Source organism: Mugil cephalus, chromosome 19 (genome assembly GCF_022458985.1).
Source record: "Mugil cephalus isolate CIBA_MC_2020 chromosome 19, CIBA_Mcephalus_1.1, whole genome shotgun sequence".
NCBI classification, from domain to species: Eukaryota; Metazoa; Chordata; class Actinopteri; order Mugiliformes; family Mugilidae; genus Mugil; species Mugil cephalus.
The window spans coordinates 21,347,465-21,373,544 of NC_061788.1; the positions used below are offsets into that span (position 1 = coordinate 21,347,465).

The window sequence follows — 26,080 nt, forward strand, 5'->3', positions numbered from 1 at the left end:
TTTGAGTGTCTTAGGGAATGGTGAGGGGTAGGGGTCTGGGAGGAGGCGTAGGGAAACAACTGTTCAGGTGTCAGATGGTTTTGGTCCTGATGGACCTGAACCAATGTGATTATGATAAACATGTTGAGTGACGAAGGAGGGGTGATGATTTCTTTATAGTGAATTATATTTCAAAGTGAATGAGCTTTGTTCTGACTTGGGGCAAAAGAAAAGTAGTATTCTACAGAGCCTCTGAGTATCACAACAAATATTATGAATGTTGTAATGTTGTTTGATTATCACACAGGTTTCTGTGTTTTATTGATGCTACCTGAATTGAGTTGAAAATGATTGCAAAGGTTTAAAAGGAGGAGGCTACTCCTCACTCAAGGTTTGTTTTTTGTTTTGTTTTTTCAATAGAGGAGGATACCATGCTGCAGCAGACAATTGATTTTATTTCTTTGAAAAGACGGGAAGAACTGGTTTTGTCGTTGTGTTTTGTTTTGTTTCCTTGTGACCAGCCTAAAATAAAACAGAAGAAATCCAGACTTTTTGCTGATTCCTCCTTCCTACTCTCCGTCGACCATCCTTATATGTAACACATGGTGTCAGAAGTGGGATGGTAAGCCTCAGTGAAGAAAACACCAGATGAAGAGTGTGGGGCGGGGACTAGGCCGAGTCATCAGGCAGGATCCAGTTCAACAGGAGAACCTTGGAAGTTTAAGAGCAGAGCATGCTGAGAAGTGCATGGAGTTAAGAGGAAAGTGTCTTTCTGGCTCAGGGTGGTGAAGAGGCAGCAGGCTAGCTCAAGACCTGGATTGTGGCCGGTCATCTGAAAAAGAAGATGAAACTGCTCAGCTGTAGATTGGAGGGCTATACTGGAAGAAGCCAGAGAGGCCTGCAAGCATTCCTGTATGAACAAAACCATAGAGCCAGGGCCGCCGCAAGCAGACAGACAAACTAGGCAATTGCCTAGGGCCCCGAGCTGGAAGAGGGCCCCCAGAGACGGCTGATATTGATCCATATCAATGATAATGATGGAAACCCTACTGACACTAACAGGGCCCCCTTCTAGTGACTGCTTGCTGGTGGCTAGAGGGAGGCTCCTGGGGGCCGCTGACGTTCAGTTGCTAATCAGTGACACAACTTGAAACCCCCTTAGACACTACATTGTAACAACGACCTGTTGGGAGTCTTCCTAATGGGGCCCCCAAGGTGCCTCTTGCCTGGGGCCCCCACAGTGTCTTGAAAAAACCCTGCATAGAGCTTGGTGTGCTTGGTTTACAGTCCAGAAGATTCATTACACTGCAGGGCACGATGTTGTTACTGTTGTTACTGACACTTTGCACTATTTACTCAGACTCTGTGCACTGGGTTGCATCTGAAAGGAGACGTCTTAAATTATCAGTACCCCAACAATGCAGCAGTGATTTTATTAACGTACACATTCACTGTGACCTAATGCAGCTGCATCTGTTGCTTTAAGTCTAGATTAGGTCTTTAACGTGAATGTATTTGTCTTGGCTATTACCGTGCTCCTCACTTGTAAAATATGTCACTCTGCTCTAAATAGCCTTGCCCATTTCTGTGCAGCAACCGCCACTGCTTGGATTCAGACACACTCACTCAGTCAGTTTCCAGCAAACCCAGAAATCCTGGGGCAGCCGGCCTGATAACCACCATCACGTGACAGATCAGCGGCATTGTCATTGTTAGGCTTACTGAAACCAGATAATGAAAAGATATCCTAAATATGTTGAACTTCCTCTGTAGCGCAGGCTCTAGGCCGAGGTAGAGTCCAAAGTTCAAATAAAGTACAAAACCTGAGCCAAGTGTGAATTTAAAAAGTTGACAAGCTACAACTGATATGTATAATATACCAGCTTTAATCGGATATGGAGTCTTGTTGGAGGTAAGATTGTAGGCATTGTTTTGCATGACTTTCACTAGTCACTATTGTGCTATTTTATACCAATATCATCCTACAATAGAGAAGCATTAAAAGTGGTTTCAAAGCATATTAAGATAGCAGTAACTTATTACTTTGAAACTAGTTTTCTTTTCTTAAGGGCTTTTTAGTTTGCTCCTACGTTCATTTGACTGTTGCCTTGCAGCTAAATACACAACAAATATGAAGCTTACATCATGTAGTCGACACATTCATTTAATGGAGGAGTCTTCACCAAGACGATTACCGTCAGAATTACTGTATTTGTGATCCAATGATGGGACAATCGCAATAGTCTATTAATTAAGTCGATTAGATATTTATCAGTGTGCTTCTCATTCCAGCTCAAACCAGACTTGCCCATTTCTGCAGTTAGTGACATGCAGCAACCTTTCAAACACACTCACGGTCAGCTTCCAGTCATCCTGATAACTGGCCTGGTAACTACTATATCACATGTGAATGTGTGTGATGAACGAGCGCATACATATAAAGTGCTTTGAGTACCAATACGTTGAAAAGGGCTGTGCAAACTCAAGACCATTTACCACAGGTCAGGAAGGCACAGGTGAAGACCAGAAGGAAAAACAAGACACATGAGGAAGTAACGTGTCAAAGTAAAACAGGAAGCATGAACACAGAGAATCACCAGACTGAATGAATGAGTCCATCCCATGACTACAGCCAATCAGACACTGAAGTGATCCCTGCCATTCCTGTTCCATTGATAGGATTAACCTGAATTAATGATTAACAATCGATTAATGGACCTACGTTTTTGTTTATTTTTGTTTTTTTCTAATCAGGCCGTTTCATCCTTCATACAGATCCTGGCTGCTCTTAGATCTCAGTCAGAGGGCTGGGTGAGACAGCTGAGAGGACATCAGTGATAACTGGGTTTTAAGATGAGCTCATGATTAAGAGTGGGTTTGGGACGCCATCTCTACTGTAACTATATTTACACTTACCCTGTCTGCACTTTATTTAGTCCAATAGTTATGCTGCCATAGCTCTAGGCTACTGAGGGACTTCTCCTTTACTTTCTTATGTCCTGTTACTGCTCTATTGCATGTTATGAACCGTGTGGCCTTGTTATTCCCATAAAAGTACCTTTATGAGCACTCCATGCCCATTAAATCTTTCTTCCATTAATGTTTTTATACCGTCTCTGTCCTCTGTTCATTGTCAGTGTCTCATGTAACATGCATCTATATCTTGTAATCTCGTTGGTATGATGTTTAGACGCTGCATGTATTCTTTTAGGTATGTATGACAGATGTGTCATCTCGTTCCTCCTGCTCCTCTCAGCGGATGGGTTCTTCTTGCCCCCACCCTCTTAGTACTAGCTCTGGGTGTTTCAGGCTCTGGATTCTGTAAAGCATCTTGAGACTATTGGAATTGTTATTGGTGCTATAAAAATGAAACTGAACCAAACATAAGTGAAATGAACCTCTAATTTATTTAGTCGCACCATTTACACAATCATGTCTCACCTCAACAGTCCACAGCTCATCCCTCATTCTCAAAAAGCATAAAAAAACAAACTAGATTTTAATGTTTAAATTGTAAAACCATAAATTAGTGTATATTCATCAGTTCCATAAACAGTCTCTGACAATGTCCAGTTAATCTGAGGTATAATAAAAGGCACCAGAACAAAGCTTGACCAAACAGAACAGAACACTAACACAGACTCACTCAGCCGTCAAAGCAAAGCATGAAAACAAACTAGACATCATCTTAACAAACAGAATGATTTTCTTTTTTGAAATTCATTTTAGGACATTTCATCGAACCACAGACATTTTATTGTGAACAAACTGCTTAAGAATGCATGTACCTTTATGAATAAAAATTTCAGAGAACTCACATATTAAAAACAAAAGCAAAAGACAAACGGAACACAGGAGATGAACTCCTCTTCTTCGGATCAATCTTTTGTCGTGCAGTGAACTGTTGGAAGTCAAACAGAAGTGAAACATGACATATGGAAAATATCTATCACTCAACCGATGATTATTTTAGTGCACAATGTATGTTACCTCTTAGTGAAGTTGATTCCCAGAGTTTCTCTCCCACAGTAATAGCAACTGGCTGCCTGCTTGGGGCTCTAACTCCTACATGAAACAAAAACGATGAGCAAATGTTTGTCTGTAGTATTTTTCAAAATTATATAAATATTTTGTGCTCATTTTGTGGCACCTACAATGGCAAATGAAAATACCAGTGTGTAACCAATATGATGTGTAGAGTAACAGACCAATGAAAGCAACATTTACTCCAAGGAGCCGCAGACTGTTAAACAACACTGAATTCAAGCCACAGCAGCCTACACACAAAGCATGGTGGTGCCAGCATCATGATATGGGGATGTTTCTTGTACTATGGTGTCAGGCCTATTAATGATATACCAAGATCATGATCAAAATACCGGTTGTCTTATGCCAAAGAGGAGATTCCCTTGAAATGAGTTGTGTGTATGTTTCAACAAGACAACAACAACCTCAAACAACACAGCAATGGAGTAGCATCTTGGTTTCAGACTAGCAAGATAAATGTTCTGGAGTAGTCAGCCCAATCACTGGACCTTCACCCAATACACAACTTGTGGGATAAGAATCAGAAAGCCTGTTTCTGTGGAAAACCCAAGAAATAAAGAGGAATTGTGGACTGCAGTCCTCGGCTGGAATGTCAGAAGTAGGTCGATTCCAAACTAAATATTAGTTCAGTGATTCACAAGGAAGCTGAATATTTAAGCATTTTATAGCTTATACAGTTTGTAAAGAAAAAAAAAAGCAGACACTGATATTTTTTGAACAGTCTAATATTCCTTTTTCTTCACTTTCTGCCAAGTAATAATTTTCTTCAGACATTCAGGGCTTCCTATGTTGTTTTTTTATTCTTGATCTGATCGTTGAAAATGCTCCTGCTACATCCCTATTGGGTTTGTTGTTGTTGTTGTTATATCCTTAGGAGGATCTGTTTCTTTTGCATTTAGAGCTCATTTGAGCAACAGAGCAACATCTTCCACACATAAATGCCACACTCACAAACTACTCCAGACCTTTTATCTGCTCAGTTGATGATGACATATTGAAGGAAAATCCTAAATCTTCTAAAAGTTCCTAAGCCCCTCCCACAATTTGGAAGTGAATACCATCAAATTATAGCTGATCTATAAACACTCAATATTCATCATAAAACTGTGACTTGAATATATTTGATTGAAAGCTACAATGTGTGTACATATGTGGACCAAACCGTACATGTTGTGGGCACTACTTTGTTGTTCTCTTGTGGAAGGGGGCAAGACAAGCTCTCACCAAGCACATGTTTCTAGAATGGGGTTCTCTCCATCTGTGTACGATATGAAGCACATACTCAGCTGAACTCTGTCTATGTACCTGTCCATCCCTGCTGATCTGGACCTTCTTGTTGTCGTTCCATGGGTTGAGGATGTGTTGGGTGCACTGGAAGGGAAGACTCTCTTTGTGAATCCACTCTACACTGAAAACTCCACCTAGTCCCACCAGGCCCCAGTCCTGACAGTTCTCCTGACTGATGGCTGACGTCATGCGGGCATAACCCTGGGAAAAAGGTCAAATGTATTAGTTTTGACTGTTAAAAGACTTTGACAACCATGTCAAAGTTCTGTTTTCCTGTCAGTTTTACCTGGAAGTGTCCAGAACTCTGGACAGAGAAGATGAGGATGATGAGGCTATTTCCCAGGAAGGCCTTGCTGAGTTTGTTCTCATTGCTTTGTGTAGTAGACCAGATCCCTTTCTGCTGAGAAATTTCTACATTCCTGATGTTGCTGCTCTTCATAATGAAGTATCGGACTGATGAAAAGCCCGGCCTAGGGGACGCCGGCTTTAAGACCTGCTGGGAACAAAGACAACAACAATGTCGGTGTAAATATACTGTACACGTTTAAAAGATTATAAAAGAGAGATGAAATGGATTACAGCATGCATGAATGATGGTGGTTGTATTCAAATGTGCAGATGTTGTAATATCAGCAGTGTTTGGCAGACAGTGGATACCTTTCCTGAGGTGGAAGGACCCTTTGAGTCAGAGGGTCTGTCCAAAGCCAGAGAGCAAGCAGAACTACTGGAAGAGTGAGGGTCTTCAGAAAGCAGATTTATGGACAGTGAAGACTCATTTCTGCTGTTCGCTGGAATCCGACAAGCCCTGAAGGGAAACGGTTAAATGGTAGAGTAGCATTAACGAAGCATGACGGATTCTTAGAAAACACAAGCCCAGGCAAGCACAGAATGACACACTGTATGAAACGTCATCAAGAACACACCCTGTTCACCCTGTGGCCATGTTAAGCCCCAGGTCTTGGGTGAAAGGTCACACACATCTATCATTATAAAACTACAGGAACAGATTAATGAAATTCACCAGTAATGAATGTGATAATATAACACTTGTGATGTTGTAAAACAGCAGGATCCAGGATCATGAGTGTGTTGCGTCGTGCAGGTGTAGTAACTTTCATTCATGTGCTTACTTATCTAGTTTCTTATTATAGAATTCTTTTAATTTCATAGTCTCACAGCGGGTTATTTACAAACAGTGACTTTATGGTGCGTATGTTTCTGGTGTGAACAGACATTTGAAAAAGAGACAAAAAAGTAGCAGAGTAGATAGGAAGAGCAGCACTGAGATTGCCTACATGAGAGGTAACATTGAGCGTTACTGTAATACCAAGCAAGTAACTCTGAATATATAACACCAAAAAAATACTATCATGCAAGTAATTCTGAGAATTCCTGCTACCTGTCACTGGTGCTGCTGGTGGGTGGCTGGGGGTTGTTCTTGGAGTTCTTCACAGAGGCCCTCGGCCCTTCTTCTAATGTCATTGGCCTGGGTCGCTGACCAATCCCTGTGGGCTGCTGCAGGCCTGCTGCCTGCTCCTCTGCTCCAAGCACCTGGAGGAGGTCATGTGAACTCCAGTCAGTAAGCAGAGGCCATCTCGCCAATCAAGTGAGATATAAGAGGAACAATGAAGAGTATCACATACAGAAACCAGAGCCTGGATGATAGCCTCATCCTGTTGAGACCAGGGCTTTGAAGGACAACGGATCCTCTTGATGAACAAATTTTGCCACTTGTGCCTCAGGTCAAACACCAGTCCAGCAGTCTGACAACAACATACACAGCGAGGGATGTGGTGTCACGTCCTATCCACCATTAGCAGTAAAAATATAACAGAGATGCAGTGTCTTAAGGTTATAGAAAAATAGTAGTACTGCTCCCATTGCAAATTTATTTCATTTAGGCCAAATCAGTCAGTGTGCTCCTGTTACTCTTGACACCTAAATTTTAGATCTAGATATTGTGGATGATAGTGTTGTCTACACAGAAATCACTGGTCCTGAAACATTTTAATTAAACAATTGAGTGAAAATTGACTGACTGATTATCTTATTCTATCAACGAGAACACCGTCGTCAAATATTTTGGCAAACACTGGCATAGAACACAATCTCTTAAGAAGAAGAATGTCTTCACTGCTCATAAAGTAAGGTTCAAAAGGTTGAGAGGTTGGTTTTGATGGGGATGTTCTTTCACCTCTCTGTCCAAATGGAAGACGAGCCACTCATCTATCCTCATCTCTGTGAGGTCCTCTGTGTCACTGTCACTGAAGTCATCTAGTGGACTGTCTAAAGAAAACAGACAGACCTGAAATACTGTGAAGTGACTAACAATGGTAACAACAAGGAGGCAATGTTCCCTTTCAGTTGGTACAAGTGTGGTGCTCAGCTACCAATACAGTCAGAAGGACAAGACAATGACAGAAACCAGACAAACTGAATGGACGACTCGGTTTATTCCCAATCTTGTTATCAGAATCTCAGGGAAGAGAATTAGATCCTGGTCCACCTCACACTTGTTCATGTCCTGGAGACGTCCTGGGAGATGCTCATTCAGCTTTCATGTGATTTGTGTCAAAGGCTCGTGACCATATTCCTCTGGGTGTTTTGTTTGAGTAGCCATCAGTTTTTCTGTATCTACAAAGGCTGTTGTGTCCTTATTCTTGGTTGGAACTCAGGACGTTATCTGTGTCTATTGGCTTGTGGACAGAATGAGAAGGAGAGCCCCAGATTGCAGATTATGTACAGAGTAATGTTCACAAACTAGTGATTCATGCGAACTAACCTACATTATTCTCTTTAATCACAAACTTGGACACACTATATCGTTTGAAAATAATAGCAAGCCTTGACACAGATCGGGTTGTGATGTTTTTGTCCTTATCCACCTTTGTTCATTGTTCTCTGTTATGTGTTCTTTGGGGCCATAAGCTGACAGACATATTTTGTGGCATATGACATGGTAGAACATAGGATTTTACTGATACGAACACGACATAGTAGAGCAGAAAATATGCAGTCAAAGAGTTAAGTTTCTGTTTACCAGTACTGTTCTGTACGGCAGGTTCGTGGAGGGTGGAGCTGGGTAGTTTGGCACAACCTCCAAATATAGCAATAGTGATGGACGTCACAAGGGAGCAACAGCGGACACTGGCCATCCTGTGTCCTCGGCTCATCTCGTCATAGATGAGCCAGTCTGTGGGAAGGGCCTGGGTCGACTTGGCTGGACTGTTCTAAAGAGCAAAAAACGATGACTACACACCTACAGTACAACACTCTCATTTACACAGCTCCTGTCCTCTACCTGGTAAATAACTACTAATAGAAAGAAAGTGAGGAAATTGTACTAAATAATAACATATAATTGCAATTTATTTATATATTATGCATAAAGCAAGTATAAAAAAAATACTACTACTAAATCATTAGGTAAATGGCAAACAAATTTTGCTCTTCTCAACTGCCTTACTGTAAAGTTTTATGTGGTTTATGGGTTTGCTTTTTGTTTTATAACCAAGACATTTACATATGGGTCCTTAGTATTTGTGATAACTGGTTACGAGTGCTGAATAAAACAAATGCACTCATAAACACTGCTGTAAAGGTCTAGTCCACGTGGCAATGCCTAGGGGGTAGAGGGTGAAGAAGATCCTTCTAGTGATACTAGTACTCGTACCTCCTTGAACTTGGACTGGTTCAGGATAGACGTAGGATGAAAGTGAACCTTCTTCTCCCTGCTACTAGAGGGCAGGGAGGTCTCCTGGTTGATATGGACCATTTTTGGATACATGCCAGCCACCAGGGCTGCCTTCACCACGGCCCAGTTCTCCGAGTTTAGATTCACATCACGGATGTCGCTGCCCCCACGGGCCCGCACAAAACCTGGGGGAAAACAGGCACAATGTTTTGATGGAAGTTTTTGTAAATTCTTTAAAACTGACCAAAAAACAATGGCTCCACTTTTTACGTGTAATTTTCCAATCAGAAAAAAAAAATTAACATTTATTAAATTTATTTTTTTTACATTTATTATTAAACAGAAATCTGTCTTTTATATTTTTATTTTAACCTCCCCTCTGTATTCCAGGTATAGTGGCCTTTAGTTGAATTCTGAATCTGAATTCACTTCTTGCATTTGTCTACCACTCTATAACATTAGCTTACTGACATCTCTTCCCACTTTTAAATGCGAAATGTTTTCAATTACAGGGTGTTTTGAGGGTTCTCTATGTAGCACTACCCAGTGCGTATAATGGAACTCACTAGTGCTGAACATCTAGAAACGCAACCCAGAACTAGTTTATTCTGGGTTCTACAACACACTTACTAAGTAAATAACTAAATGGAAGATAAACAAAATGCAATTTGAACTCACCAATGGCACGGAGTTGTCCCAGCAGCTGTGTCCTCATGCCAAGTATCATGTCCATGGTAGCCTGGGACAGGAAGTTCTTCTCACAGAAAGCTCTCCCCCAACCATCGCTCTGAGCCTTCTGCCATGCCTGACACCACAGAGGACATACATGACAAAATCATCCAACACTAGTCCTCGTACTGTGTCTATAACATGATAAAGTGCCACACATAACATCCCTCTTTAACCAGAAGACAATAACCCTGTCCTGATGTTTCACATATCTCCTCATTAATCATTAAATCATCAGCAAATTTAGTTTGGATTCTGTTAAAAGGGTCTGCTGACGTGGGAGGCTTGAATATAAAATAGGACATGGGTAAATAATAGATCAATGAAAGTCAAACCAGTAGTAATTCAATAAAGGCTGTTCAATGTGACTGAAAAAAATGATAAAAGATAAGATACTAATGATGATTTTCCTTTATATCGTCCCCTCCAAAAGTATTACAACAGCAAGGCAAATTCCCTTGTTTCTGTTGTTCACTTAAGATATTTGGATTTAAATGACTCAAACGATGAGTATGAGGCAAGAGTTCAGAATGTCAGCTTTTATTTCCTGGTATTTACTGTTTTTGGGACACACTGCCCTTTGTTTGAACCCACCCATTTTTCAAGTGAGCAAAACTATTGGAACATGAACATTGTTGACCAGGTGTTTCCTTTAAGGTTGATTGTTCAAACATTAAATAGCTCTGCATGACTAGTCTACTTTTTGGCCTGGGTTGAAACCTATAAAGTATGAATTTCTTCTTATAGAGGATAAACCAACATGTAGACCAGAGAGCTGTCTATGGAAGAAAAGCAAGCCATTTTCAAGCTGAGAAAAGAAGGAAAATCAATCAGAGCCATTGGACAAACACTGGGCATAGCAAGCACAACAATTTGGAATGTCCTTAATAAGAAAGAAACTACTGGTGGACTGAGCAACAGACGTCAAAGAGGTCGGCCAAGGAAAACAACAGTAGTTGATGACAGAAATATTGTGAGAGCTGTGAAGAAAACCCCCCAAACATCACCAACGACCTCCACAGTGCAGGGGTGAAGGTATCACAATCCACTGTTTGAAGAAGACTCTGAGAGCAAAAAATAGAGGCCATACCAAAAGATGCAAGCACTCATCAGTAGTAAGAATCAGAAGGTCAGATTGAGATCTCCAAAGAAGTACAGAGATGAGCCACAAAAGTTCTGGAACACAATCTTATGGACTAATGAGACCAAGATTAATCTCTTCCAAAGTGATGGAAAGGCAAAAGTGTGGAGAAAGAAAGGAACTGTTTATGATCCAAAGCATGCAAGCTCATCTGAAGCATGGTGGAGGTAATGTCATGGCTTGGGCGTGCATGGCGGCTTCTGGAACAGGCTCATTAATATTTATTGCTGATGTAACTGATGATGGTAACAACAGAATGAATTCCAAAGTGTACAGAAACATTTTGTCTGCCAGTTTACGGAGAAATTCATCCAAACTAATCAGGAGTAATTTTATCATGCAACAGGACAATGACCCAAAGCACACTGCCAACAAAACAAAGGACTTCTTCAGGAGAAAAAAGTGGAAGGTTTTAGACTGGCCAAGTCAATCAGTTGACCTTAACCCAACTGAGCAGCATTTCACCTCCTGAAGAGGAGACTGAAGGGAGAACCCCCCCAAACAATGAAGAACTGAAAGAAGCTGCGGTAAAAGCCTGGAATAGTATCACAGATGAAGAATGCAACAGTTCGGTGATGTCGATGGGTCGCAGGCTTGAGGCAATCATTGCAAGCAAGGGTTATGCCACCAAATATTAAATGTTATTTACTATAAGATTATTTGTTCCATTACTTTTGCTCACCTAAAAATGCTGTGGTGTAATACAAACGGTCATATATCCTGAGTTGTTTAACACATCTAGATGTGAATACCAGGAAATAAAAGCTGACATTATTTTGATCTTAAACCCAAATGTAAAACAAGGGACTTTGCCTTGCTGTTCCAATACTTTTGGAGGGGACTGTATATAACATATCTTGATCATATCTAAGAGACATAACAAACCACACTGCTGAGAGAAACAACAACAACAGCAACAGCAACAGCAACAACCAACAACAACAACAAAAACAACAACCACTTACCTGGAAAGCTCTCAGCAAGGCCATGTGGTCACTGAAACTGTTGGAAGTGAAACGCTTGCGGCAGTGTAGGGCCGCTTTTTTCTGGGAGCTCTCGGTGGGAAGGATGAAGGGATCTCGATAGGCTAGGGTACATGCAATGGTTAGAATGGGGTCCAGACACTTGAGCACAACAGCGCACAGCACCATCTTGCCCAGGTGAGGCTCCACAGGTAGATCAGCCAGGTGGTAGCCCAGATCTGTCAGGTTCTCATACTGGTCCATAGCATCTATTGTCTGAAGAGACGGTGTTAATACAAACACAAAGAAAACGTTGGCATGTGTGAATCTACACAAAGTAAATCCCATACTGTATATGCATTGTGTCAGTTTTGTTACCTTTAGCATTTGAACAGCGTTACGGACTGCATGTGCAGGAGGAGGCTGAGGAGCTCTGGACAAGAAATCAGCTACTGGACATGAGGAGGGAGCCAGCAGTTTGGTCTGCAGACACAATTCCTTAAACACACAACATGACATGAGTCTGCATACACCAGACAAGAGGAGGAAACAAAACATCACTAAACTAGATTTTATTTCAGACCGTTTGTGCCCTGCTCTGACTGAGTGACGTTCAGGAGTCAGGGTGCAGTCTCGACTCTGCGACAGAGGAGGCTGTGACTGGACGAAACACGACTCAACTGACACGTCTACAGTCAGGTTCTCTCATGTTAGCATTTGTCTGTTAGCTTGGTAAGTCACTATTGTCTATTGGTGATGGTCTTGTTTTTATAGCTATTGGTACTCAAAGCGCTTTACAGTCACAGACCCATCTTCCCCTTTCGCTCACAGAAGTACACACACATTAACACAAACCAGAGCAACTGTAGGTTCAGTGTCTTCCTGCTATCAAACCGCTAGCAGCTCTACTTACTGAGCCACAGTCTACTGAGCATTTAATGCAGAACATCGAGCAATACTCCATTATCTCATCTTCTACTACCGCTTGTCCTGTCGATCGCAGGGCTAACATACAGACAAACAACCATTTGCACTCACACTCACAACCAGGGTCAAACTGAAGTCACCAATCAGGTGATGTAATCATGTGTTTGGAGGTGGGAGGAAACCGGAGTACCCAGAGAAAACCCATGTAGACACAGGGAGAACATGCAAACTCCACCCAGAAAGGCCTGAGCTGGACTCAAACCTGGACCTTTTTGCTGTGAGGCATCAGTGCTAACTACCAATAGTGCATATACATCCATAATTATTAGGATAGATAATTAAAGAATACTTATTTTACACTTACATATCCAAAATGTGTAACTCAAAAAAAATTATTTTTACACCTTGAATTTTATTCAAATACAAATATATATATAAATATTCGATGGCATCAGGAATCAAAGTATACCCATTCACTATTTCTCATGATAAACAGAATCTGTGTTAACAGGCCTATAAGCACATGATGGACCCAATATGTTTTTAACACTATTATGTACAAGTAAATTCAATAACTCCAGGAAATAGTAAATTAAAAAAGAAATGACTTGTTAATATACTTTTTGAACCATTAATGTCGGTATAACATAGTAAAGAGTGAAATATGGCTGTGTGCGTGTCTCTACCTGCAGTGGCATCCGCAGCAACTGTGGAACCTGGAAATCCAGCATGTTTTTGAACCTGAGTCGACTAAACAGATGGAAGCAAACCCCTGGTCTGCAGCGTCCGGCTCTGTGGACACGTCACATGATTTTTTTTTAGATGATTGAAAAATAAACCATTGAATGTTAAGAGAATAAAATGGCAGGAGACAAGTAAAAAAAAGACCTGCTGCTGGGGACTGAATGTAAAGAATGTACTGACATTATTTATGTTACCTTCCTTTCCGTTGCAGAGCGCTGGCTTTTGAAATCCAGACTGTCTTTAACATGGATACATGACTGAGGGTATCAAAAGACTTCTAAAAAGGGAAACAACATGTATTAGCGACCACACATATTTTTCCCATTGTTAGATGCTGCTCTCATATTGCAAATCGAACAGCGGCAGCACCTCCTTGACTTTTCCCGAATCAATGACAAAGACCACATCGTTGATGGTGATGCTTGTCTCAGCAATATTAGTAGAGAGAATCTGCAAGAAAAAAAGACACGGTATAATCTATTTCATAGTGAGTGGATCATAGAATACTGCAATATGAACTGAAAGAAAACACATGATACAAATGACATAAAAAGGGAAAACCATACTATTGACTCATAATAGAAATCACTACTGTACAGTTCTTGGCAGCTAGGCTGTTCCAGGATGTGTGTTGTTCTAGGGACTGGTGATTGGTATTGTTGCTGGTATTGTTCTTTGTGCTGTGTACTACTGCTGAATAACCATGTGATTGACCCTACCCCTCTCTTACTGGTATGGATGAGAATGTAAACATTAGGCACCTGAAAAGTATTGTACAGTACTGTACAGTATTGTATATATGCAAGTACTGGTATGAAAACGGTCTAAAAAAATCAGTTCCAAAATTTAAAGAAACTGCACTGCTGAAATATCAGCTCCTTTGTGTTCCACAAATCAATTTAAATGTAAAGAGTTCATTATCTGAACTGTATTTTATCCTAAACAAGGCACACAGATTGGTAAGATTGGTCTTCCTGAGAATCCCTGACTCAATTCAATGAAAAGTTTCTCAATTGTTCTGTAATATTAAAAGCAATGGAGGTATATTTTCCAAAACTTCATATTATTTTTCCAAACGTATATTTTAAGACACCTGGATACCAATTTTAAATTACCAACAAACCTTACCTTATAAATGTTGGGATAAGAGCAATCACTAATGTACTTAGTGAAGACTAATTCCTTTTGATGGACAGCTGACAGATTACGGACTCATTTTCATATATTTATTATGGTATTTATTTATTTCATGTAATATCGTGATGGAAATTTTTATTTCAATTTTGCCAGCATTCTATTTGAAAGAGCAAGCTTCCCTGTCAGCTCCGTACTACTTTACTGTAGCTATTGTATTATTTGTCTATGATGCTCCAAGAGCAAGATGCTGGGGAAACGCAATCAGTATAGTCTGACTGCATTTCTTTCTACGCATTACATTTTATCTTCTTTCTTTGGACCATTTAAACCTTTGTACACAGCAAGTGTCTGTAGTTGGATTGGTACCTCCAATGCCAGCCTGGTTTTTAATTGGCAACACTAGTCGTTACACAGTAAACAGGTTTGGAGAAGTGTTATGATGCTGCTGGTGTGAGTTGCATTTGAGTAATGAAAAATATGCTACAACTTATTCATTCAGATATATGAAGCAGATTGGAAAGATGCATTCAATAGAGAATTTACTGCCAATAGCAACATCAGTGACTTACTATCTTCCTGACACCAGGGGGAGAGGTCTTCATGGCTCTTTTCTGATCCTGAGTCTGCATGTCTGAATGCAGAGTGAAGACCTGATAGCTTAGAGAGAACACAAAATAAACGTCAAACAAATGACACGATCTCTGCAAGCTAATCTGTTCTTAGCACAACAGACAGGGCTAATGGCACAAACGATTAAAACGTAGTGTTGTTTCTGAGATTATTCATTCAACCTGGTTTGTTACATTAATGGTTACACTCACAACCACCCAGGCCCAAAGCTCGACACCTAGAGGCAAGAAGTGCAAGACTGGAATATATCTAACATGATATCTGGACAAGGACAGTAACACAGCCTACTCTTACTTATATGTTTACCACACCAAAACATGATGGTGACATTCTTCTTATGTACAGTATAAATCTTACCTCTCAGAGTGGGTGGAGAATCTCTTATCATCATACATGATGCGGTCCCTGAGTGCCACTATGTCATCATATCCAGGAAGAAAAATCAGGACAGCACCTGAAGACCAAAAGCACACATTCTGGTGACATTCTGTCTGCCATGTAGATGTATTCTCTCAGTTATCAAGTATTCTCAGTATTAAAACGGTCTAGTTGATGAAGGGAGGCAACTACTTGCATACAAGTATCAAACTCCAAGAGCTAAGCTGCAGCTTTTAGATCTGGAGGGCGATCTACGTGCAACAACACCAAAACAGACGCCATTCCAGGGGGGAGGAAAGCTATTCCAAAGACACCAAGCAAAGACAACTTTGGTGATCATTGGTTTAGGGAAGTCGCCCTACCTCGATACCAATTTCTCCTCCTTTGTTTTTATGATCCTCCATTGCTTCAATTCCACATTCTTATTATTAAACTGCTTACTGTTTCTGTCTATTCGGATAATATAAGAGAAACTTTGGCCACTGACTTACACGACTTAGTAATGGTGGTCTTCTAACCTGAAAGTCTACCACCAGATTTGTCTTATTGCATTAGCATGAGTCAAATATTTGTGGGTTCAGCCTCACTCAACCACAAGGCAGGTTCTGAAGGGCATCACAGAACCTTTTAGAGCAGGCATGTCAAACTCAGTTTGGCTCTGGGGCCGGATCCAGACGTTCTGTTCTCAGGTGGGCCGGATCAGTAAAAGAATGTCAACTCCAAATATTTAGCTTTGTTTTTAAGTACTATGCTTTATCATTCAGCCTACATTTGTAGCCTACCCTGCATATTATAATCACGGATGACAAGGGATCTTTTCTAAGCACAACACATTTATTCAAAAACAATGGGAAAAAAATGATTTTTCATGTTTGGCCGTGAATGTGTTCACAACTGGTTTATTTTAACAGTTGAGTGAATGCAGTTTTACACCTGAACCAACTCACCACACTAAACAAACTCAAGTGGGAGCTATAAAAAAATATTTTCGCCTTAATTGTCATACTGCTCTGAAATAAATGAAAAAAGAAATATAAAATAAAATAAATAAATAAATAAATAAAAAAGTTATAGCAGTGCATGGGCAATAAGATTAGACTACATCAGATCAAACTACTAGGCTGGGCCTACTGAAGCTGAGAATATACTGCACAATATTAATTGTCTTTAATATGACATACTTGTCTTTATGATGAGTGGCGCCGAATATTAAACTCTTTGAACACTGCAACTTGCTGATTACATACCAAGCACACTGGTTTTGCATTCAGTTCTGTGAATAAATACTTCTCAGTCCATTTCTCCTGGAAAACTCTGCACTCCGTGTCCACTCTCTTTTTTTGACAGTGCCATTTTGGGAAGGGTGTGTTGACCGATAACTTGTTTAGTAGTGGTGAATGGTAAAGCAAGATTGCCGGTTTATTTTTACTTGGACACATCACGTTGCGAATGTTTATTTCCTGTGACTAACTCGTGTCAGTGCCGCATGCTTGACGTGAGCGCTTTTACACATTTACTGCCCCCTAGCGGCCGGAGGGAGCATTTGGTTTGTATTTATTTTAAAAAATCACAACTTTTAATAGAAATTAGCTAGAGACTCGCTTCTTTTTTTGACATACTCAGAAATTTATGCCGGGCCGGATTAAATGACCCAACGGGCCGGGTCCGGCCCGCGGGCCGTATGTTTGACATGCCTGTTTTAGAGGTTGGTATGGCAAACAACACCATTTAATAGCAGAAAGGAAATCCAACATTTATATTGATGTCAACATTTTCCACTGGATGTATTTTCTCTAAGTATTAATAACCGTATCACGTCACTGTGTGCACGTTTACTTGGCAGAAGGTCATTGTCTACCAACCTCACTAAGCAGCTGTGTTGTTAACCCAAGTTAAGTCTGCAATGGCGAGCCTCACCGTCACTGGTAGTGGAGCAGATGTTGTGCAGCAGATCCATGATGAGATCCAGGTCCACCCACTGATCATCAAAGCTGTGGTGGTAGAGTTTGAGCATATCCTGCTCTTCAGCGCTCATCTCTGCAGTGGCACACTGCACCAGAGCGGACTCATCCATGCTTCTCACCTCTCCCAAAGGACTGCTCAGCAACAAGAACATACAGTGGCTTCAGGGACTATTTAGAACTGTTCACTTTTTGCATAATGTGTAGTGTTGTGTTGTAACCTAAAAAAATTACACTTCTGAAACATGTTTTTGGAAGTTATTACAAATCCAAACTGAAATCGCTCTGTAAAAGCTTTGCACACCTGTATTTGGGTAGTTTATTCCCTTCTTCCTGTAGATCCAGTCAAACTGCACCAGACTGGATTGGACCTATCTGAACTACCATCTTTGGGTCTTTCTGCAGATGACCTGTTGCGTTTACATCTGGCCTTTGGTTGGGGCATTCAAAAACACTGAATCCACTCCAGCATTGTCTTAGATGATGAATGGTCACCCAGGCTCACCCCACTCTGCTTTAAGTGGCCCTTATATTATTGTCTGCATCCATTCTTCCCTGAACTACAACCAACCTGTCCCTGCTGCTACCCCGATAGAGGGATGCTGCCACCAGAGTACTTTACGTTATAAGGATAACAAGGATAGGCATGAAATAAGGAGTGTCTCTGGATATAGTGCTTGATCTGTCATATGTCTTTTACTTCAGAGTGATTTCTATCGAGCCGCTCTAGAGAATTCTACTTTTTGAATTCTCCTTTTTCCAAAGTTTAAAAGAAAAAGAAAAAAAAATATACAAATATACAACGTGTATTTTATCTGACTGTGTAAAGACATGTTCTGTGCATTAAGGTAAACGTTACACTCACATGGAGGATTTGAGTAGATCCAAGGCATCTGTCTGCTGGAAGTGTTTGGCAAAGTCTAAGGCAGTCCTAAAATGAGATGGGTTTGGAGATCTTTGAAGATGTTGACTTGAGAGTAAGGTTTAAAATGTACGCTGCTACATTACTGGGTACATTATGAAAACAACCACTGACTATTTAAATGTTACATTATTCTTTTCAAAAGTCTAATACATTACATGGGTCATCTACTTCTATGGCAATGAAAGGAAGCCAACATCAACAATCTGAATCATATAATTCCATCTTTGAAATATTGGAAATTGTCTGTTTGACCAAAGTAATTTAACATTTTCCTACCATCCATTGGATGCCTTCATGTTGATGTCTGCGCCCATGTGGAGCAGCTGCTCCATCTGTACAAGGAATCCTCGACCTGCTGCTACCATCAGAGGCGTGGCCCCCGTCTCACTGTGTGTGTAGTCCACTGAATAAGAGAACACATGAAGAAAACGCTACTGATTACATTAAACGTCACAGAATGTGTTTGCTTAAGCACACCGTACATATCTGCTCATGGGAGAAAATCAGATTTGATTTATTATTGTCGTTTCATCATGACAATCAGAGGTGCTCCTTTGATTTATTTAAATATACAAAAAATACATGATTTATTCTCCACATGTACGCTATTATCATATGTCATACATCATTTACATGAACATGGAATGATTCCAGAGACTGCTGACACAGATCAGCCACAAGAGTCATACCGTTAACACTTTCATTGAGGATGAGGTTGAAGAGCTGAATAAAGCCATCCTGGTCTTCATTGAGGAAAATGTTGGTAATGCAGGAGTCCATCTCTTTTATCAACCACGGCTCCAGCTGCTCTCTGCCGTTCTCAGTCTGTGACACAAACGGATTCAGCAGTGAGGTTTCACACAAAAACATAAAACTATCACCAGGTAGAGAAGCATCCTGACAGTGAATGTGTATAATGTAACTGAACTAAATGTGTGTGACTTGGTTTACCAGCTTGTTGAAGGGCCTGTCCTCTCTGTCTCCACAGCTGCTGTCCTGCAGTAAGCTTGTAGCAAGCACATGGGTCCTCGGTTTGTCCCCAGCTCCAGTCTCCAATGCCTCACACCACTCACTCAAACGTTTCTCCTTTTTCTCTTCTGAGCACCACAATAAAGTGTAGACACAGTGAGTTAGACAGACCAGACCCAGAGCTCTAGACTTCTGAGTAAACACTTCATACTTCTCTGTGTGTCCTCCTTGTATTTCCGGACGTCCTTACTGTTGAAGCCCGTCAGTCTCAGAATGTCCTCTAGAAAAAAATCCTTCACTTCAAATTGTCTCCCTTTGACTAGAGGAAAAACAAACATAAAAACACTTCTAATTGTATATTCCATATATACAATTATACATATTAGAGAAACACTGAATTTGTTCTGTAAATAAATACATTTCTCTGAAATAAAACAGGTCTTCCTATTGAGAAATTGTTTCTACCATGGTTAAAGCTTTACAGGTGATATTGCAACAGCTGGACCTCATTATGTCCCTGTGTTGCTGCAGTACATACGATTGCACCTTTTTGTTCAGCTTTGTTGCCCAACCTATTTGCAAGAGTTTTCCTGTACATGTTGACTAGCAATCCTATTAAAGAAGGAAATACTTATTCAATATATTCTGTTTTCTCCTTTATGTCCTCAAAAGCAGAACAGATATTTATACACACTATAGAGAAGACTGTTGTGTGGCAGGGATGTAAAATATCCCGAAACATAGTAAATATTCAGCCTTCGTTATGATAAAACAAGCATTTAGTCTAGCTAAGAAGTGTTGGTTGTTGTTACACATTAACCTTCCTTGTAGGTTATCTGCAGCTGTCACAGAAAAGCCAACCATGACGGTTCATATGACTTACGGTAGATAACAGGACAGGAGCCAAAGTACTTAAGGAACAGTTCTATATCCAGAGCAGCACTGGAGAGGATCACTTTCAAAGTGGGGATCTTCTGAGTCACCTCCCTCATCTTAGTTAGCAGGAAATCAGTTAGACCATCACGCTCGTGCACCTCATCCTGTTCAGAGCAAGACAGTTCAAGATGATGTACTGTGTTTGTGCTTTCAGTTCACAAGACAACTCAAACAGGAAGTTGAAGACCTTGTTTTGCTGACCTCCAGTGGTTTAACCTGGTGTACTACGGGAGTGTGTAGCACCAGGCAGATGTGAAACACGCTTTAAATACTCAACTAAAGAGGGCAGTAAAAAGCCGACTGGTTAGTCACTCTTTTGGGGAATAGTTCTGGTTTATTTCACTATGGCGTATTACCCCTTAATGTCGCTGCGGTGGCATCATGCTGTCATATTTTGTGCAAATAGGGAGTATATTCTGCAACTGCCACCATCCTCTGTGTTTTGTCTTCTATTTGAGTTAGCTGCTTATGCTTAATCATCAAAACGAAATGACTTTTCAGCTATCGCTAAGTTTTATTTCTATTAATTCTACATATATACTGTATATATAGTTCTGTATGTAATATTTTATTTTATACCTTCTGCTGTTCATCCTGATGCTCTCTCCTCTCTTTTCTGTCTCTACCTGGCTGGCCAGGTCGGGTTTTGCAAATGGCCTTTTCTTATTTATAAAATGAATATAAAACTGAATTGAGCTGAATTATGTTATTTAGCTGCTGGAGAACCACAGAGCCTGCTTCACACATGTAAATAAACCAGAAGCATCTCACTTTCCTATTTCTTTATATTATTTTTCAATAGATTTATTACCCATGTTGCCTCTGCAATAACATGTGAATATATAATCCCTGTAATTGCTGTTTACATTTGTACTTCAGTCACTTTACTCAAACAGTCATGTTTACGTTCTCCACTGACGGGTTGGATAGTTACACATTTATTCCATAGTGATTTGTATGTACTTTGTATTGTTTTATTTTTTGTTTTTTGTTCCTTAAAAGAGTCTTGTACTTGCATGTCATACTTCTCATTTGTGCCTTAAAATTTCCTCCAGGAACACAAAGTTTTCTGAATCATGGGAGGAAGAATCTGGCAGTGATTAACTAGCAAGTTGCATTGGGTGCAGATCCACAATGCAGTTAGCAAAATTACTCCTCCAGGTATGTGACGTCTGCGTTTACTTTTGGTCAGAGAAAATGAACGAGCTTTATATAAAAATCCTGTTTTCAGTACAGTTACATTTACGGGAAATAAACCTTGTTTTTTTCTTTCTGGGAATGAACGACGCCTACATTTATAGCCTTGATGCTTACCACAATAACATGGGATACAGTTGCTAGACGAGAATCTCCAGCCATCAGTGTTCTGAGGAACACGCCACATGTGCAGAACGTCAGCAGCGTCTTGGGAGAGACCCTAAGGTTCGCAAAGTCAACAGTTAGTTCTTGAATGCGTTTTTTTTTTTTTTTTTTAAACCCTATCGTTGTCTCTCATCTCTATACTGCTGTGAAGCTGGTTGTCCGGGTTAAACTTCATGATCATCCTCAACCAGTCAATTCCATAGAAAGCAAGGAAAACCAGGATGTATAAATATAAATACTGACTTTAAGCAAACCTTCAGGGTACATTAACATATTTATGTGTTACTTGTTTAAGTGTGGGATCATTATTAATAGAAATAAAATGCTTGCATGCTTCAGTTGTCAAATAACGCTTCCATTTGTCTATAGAAATAATGTCGACTGTACAACATGTACAGTAAAAAACTGATGAAATTCTGTATCCCTGGTAGAAAAATGACTATTCTTCCCTTTTGTTTTTTTATAACAAACCTGATAAGTCTATCCAAAGCAGCTTTTTTATTTAACTGGACTTGAAATGTACTTTTCTTCATTTGCTTTGGTCAATTCTACCTGCTCTCCAGTCTGATGTGGTAACCAACTGTCTGGCCCACACTCTCCCCTCTCTCGGCTGCCACTCTCTCAGCCACTGCGATGGCAGCCAGCCGTCTGGGCTGAGTGCAGAAGATCCTGCAGGGCTCTCCATTCTTGCTGCAGTCGTCCAGCAGGAACTGTGGAATCTTCACAACAGAAAGAAGAAAGTGCTTTGATTAAAAAGTTGTCCAGTGTCAGGGGATTGACTGAATAGAAATAAAAAACAAACAAACAAAAAAAAAAACACCGCAGCACATTTCCCAGATCTTGTATTTTAGTTTTAATGATGGAGCATTTCTGAAAAAGTCAGGAAATATGTCACTTAGTTTCAGTTAGATGTGTCCGTCATACACAGACCCACCTGTGTAGTTTTTCCAGAGCCGGTCTCTCCCACCACGAGCACCACCCTATTTTCTCTGATAAGCTGGACGATCTCTTCCTGATGTTCATACACAGGCAGGGCACGTCGGAAACTGTCCAGCTCTGATGGACTCCTCCTCCGAGGTACCATAGGAATACCGTTGTTTAGGCACCCGCTCGCCCTGTTCCTGTCATAGCCGTTGTCTGAAGGGGGAGAGACAGAATATTATGTGACCCAGTGAAATAATTCTGCTGAGTAAACGATATGCATGCAATATTAAGCTCTGAGCTAAACACACACAGCATAGAGTATAACACAGGACAAGCATGCACTTCAAAAATACAGTAATTCTGCTTGTGCAGTGATGTGGACGTTTGCGCACCAGAATGTAACTGCCTGCTGTGGTTATAAAATGTATATCTCTGTTTTACTATTTGCCAGTAATGCTGCTACCTCTCTTCATTCTTGCTCCAGCCAATCTGACCACCACTTCACTGATTGGCTTGTTGACTCAGGGAGGAGTTGCAAATTGTGAATGTTGAGTAAAGAAACTGTGAACGTAGCAACTGTTAATTGCTACCTACCAACTAATTTTATGTCTCCTGAAATGTGAACAAGTTTCTTCAAAATTTTGGGTGTTGCACATCGACTAATGTTTTCCTCGTGTGAAGTGTGACGTTGTTTCGTTGTTTCACAGCAAGAAAGCAGAAGGAACTCATCTAGAGTGGATATTAATGGTCACACGTGCATCACTGCAACCTGACACATGGCGCCACTTCACACACAGACATAAACAATCACCAGGTTCTGCAGCCAGAGACATGCCGCCCTTGCTGTTGATCTGCACGTCTGTACGCTCCCTCTTGCTGGAGGGAAACCTCTGAAGCAGGTTGCGGACGAAATACATGGAATTTTGGGAAAGCGTGAGGGCCGTGGTCGGCTGAGGCTTGTCCGAGCCATCCTTCTTCCTGACAGTGAGGAAGCGATTTGTTCCCTTTCTAAAAGAGAGACAAGTCTTGCATTAGCCTAAAGAGTACATCACAGTTTCATAAACAGTCTAGCTGGAACGAACCAGTACCACAGTGATTAGAGTAATTATATTAAACTATTAATATGGAAGGACGGACAACATCCCTGCACCAAATAAAATACCAATAAAGCCAGTATTGACATTCAGTACCACTGAACAGTGCAGTACATTTTCTATAATAAATGTCGTTTCACACTGACCAGCAACGGACTTTAACTTCTTCTTTGTGTCACTACCAAATACAAAACTACAGTCATGTAGTCACTGTGTTTACATTGCTTACGTTCCTTTGTTAATTAGAGGTGAATGGAGTGAGGAGACAGTTTATAGTCGAGATCACTTTGGTAAATGTGTTTTGATGAAAATGAGGCTAGTGTCTTTCTGCCACTTCCTTAATGTTATATTTGCTGTCAGTTTACACCTACAGCAGACAATTCCAGCAACACGTGTTATCACCTTGTGGTATCTCTGTAGTAACCATGTAGTTTCCATTTAGAAAAGATCCACATCAGCTACATGCTCAGGCTTCCAACTTACCATGGATGCTTAATAAAGTAAGTGTAAATAACTTTGTAAATTTCCCAAGTCCTTTTCAGTTGTAGTTATTAATTTTCTAAGCTACTGATGAGGACACTTCCTAGTGGGTGAACTTACCCTTTGCTCTTAGAAATGTAACCCAAGGACTGCGCCAATCGATGAATGAAAGCCCTCTCAGTACTGGACAAGGAGGAAGGAAATTCCATCTCTGTTCAGGAAAGAATAAATATTAGCACACTCTGCAAAACTCCACCACCATACCGTTCTGGACTGGGATGAGCACTGAGCATAATCACTCCTTTGTCATTTGTCAATAACGTCTTTTAACAAGTCTGACTGCACAGAAGTGTTCAGCTTTTACAAAACAATAAAAAGATTTGGTACCTCTCTGGTCACTGTAGCGAAACCTGTCCAAAGAGTTGTTCACTGCTATCTTGACTTCTTCATCAATGTGAATTTCTTTCACACCAGAGGAGTTGGGACCGTGACGGCCTTTGTCACGGCTCCTAACTGGTCTTTGTGAGGCTGCACCAGCATTCGACATGATGACCTGCAAGACAACAACAGTTCATGTTACCACATCTCATCAAAGATCAAGTGAAGGGTTCACACTTCAGATGCTTCCTGATTTAGTTAATAACTTTTGTTTGTAATTGTGAAGTTTTTATGCCAAGACCCTTGGCATAAAAACTTGATTTATTTATTGTTTGTTATAATCTTGAGCTCTGCTCTCTGATGATCATGACACTATAACATGTATGCATCTTAAGTGTGTCTAAGTGTAGATGTTGTGGAAAAGGGGAACACAACCTATTTTAAATGGTTTAAATTAGTCATGAGGAGCAATTCCAATAAATAGGCTGCGATTTGTTCAACCTTGCACCAAAGGTGAGTTTCACGTGACGAGACAGATAGATAGACAGAAAAATAGATAGATAGATAGATAGATAGATAGATAGATAGATAGATAGATAGATAGATAATTTACCACAACTAGTGTTTCCTAATGTACATTTTTTTATAGGTAGCAGTTGAAGAAGAACTGAAGTCACAACAACAACAAAACTATGTAAGCGGTAACGTTACTTGTTGAACGTTAGGTCTGCGCTCATAAAGTGACTTTTTTTTAATATATCCAGTTAAAGCCTGTTAATGTTTTGTATTTCTCACAGGCTTGCTGCCTTGGAGCAGTCTCTCGTGTTAAGTGTTAAAAAAAAAAGCGCGAAGCCACGTCCAAACCGCATCATCTATATGGGATAACGAATAATGTCATTTTAAGTCGTGTCGCAGTTCTGAGTAAGTGTTATTGTGTTAGCTAACTAGCTAAGTTTTGTGTTCAGAACCCTACACTAAAGCGGCTTTCGTTTCACTGGTATCGAAACAGAGAAGAGGTTTAGCTAGGAGTGAGAGAAACATCGTGGTAAAATGCCGCAGCGAATGTCATCGACACAGTGGCTAACTGCACTGTAGTGTACCTTGGTTAGTGTGGAGCTTCGCCAGTACAATCGGCTCTCTAGTGAGGGACGGACGTGCAGCGGCGAAGGCTGCTGCTCTACTTCTTCCTCTGGCGCTTTGGGACTGAAGGTTTATCTGCTCTGAAGGGGACACACCGCGACGCTGCATCCGCTACGGAACTTTCAAAATCAGAGTCGGGAGGCGAGATAAGTAACAGCGAGTATAATTTGAGACCAGATAATTCGAGCACACTCAAAAAAGTGTCTCGGGGTGATCATAGCAATACTATTATTACTACTGCCGAGGCTTAAAACAA

The 26,080-nt window shown here is 40.6% G+C and overlaps 1 protein-coding gene across 2 annotated transcripts; it reads right to left on the reverse strand.

Annotated features, from left to right (window-relative positions):
• Positions 1–3,367: 3,367 nt before the first annotated feature.
• LOC124997042 (3'-5' RNA helicase YTHDC2) lies at positions 3,368–25,932 on the reverse strand. 2 transcript variants are annotated; one of them, XM_047570545.1, is made up of 32 exons: positions 25,785–25,932; positions 24,694–24,859; positions 24,427–24,517; positions 23,544–23,740; positions 22,743–22,945; positions 22,361–22,527; positions 21,761–21,863; positions 20,394–20,550; positions 19,722–19,829; positions 19,493–19,638; positions 19,231–19,366; positions 18,818–18,944; positions 18,482–18,547; positions 17,573–17,751; positions 15,635–15,731; positions 15,217–15,304; positions 13,880–13,960; positions 13,705–13,787; positions 13,453–13,558; positions 12,218–12,337; positions 11,843–12,115; positions 9,686–9,812; positions 8,987–9,192; positions 8,354–8,543; positions 7,508–7,599; positions 6,957–7,076; positions 6,713–6,864; positions 5,971–6,118; positions 5,600–5,806; positions 5,332–5,514; positions 3,970–4,044; positions 3,368–3,880 (listed from the first exon to the last, which is right to left on the reverse strand). In XM_047570545.1, exons 2-31 carry the CDS (start codon positions 24,851–24,853, stop codon positions 3,973–3,975), a joined length of 4,185 nt encoding a protein of 1,394 aa, XP_047426501.1. In that variant the 5' UTR covers positions 24,854–24,859; positions 25,785–25,932; the 3' UTR covers positions 3,368–3,880; positions 3,970–3,972. The 2 variants fall into 2 exon arrangements, with proteins under 2 accessions (XP_047426501.1, XP_047426500.1); XM_047570544.1 differs by having other exon boundaries at positions 5,600–5,809.
• Positions 25,933–26,080: the final 148 nt, after the last annotated feature.

Coding starts and splice junctions, on each gene's coding strand:
- LOC124997042 (XM_047570544.1), bottom strand. CDS start 24,853: ATGTCGAATGCTGGTGCAGCCTCACAAAGACCAGTTAGGAGCCGTGAC. Junction 22,946..23,543: donor GTCTCTGGCTGCAGAACCTG/GTGATTGTTTAT, acceptor CTCCCCCTTCAG/ACAACGGCTATGACAGGAAC. Junction 22,528..22,742: donor GCTCTGGAAAAACTACACAG/GTGGGTCTGTGT, acceptor TCTGTTGTGAAG/ATTCCACAGTTCCTGCTGGA.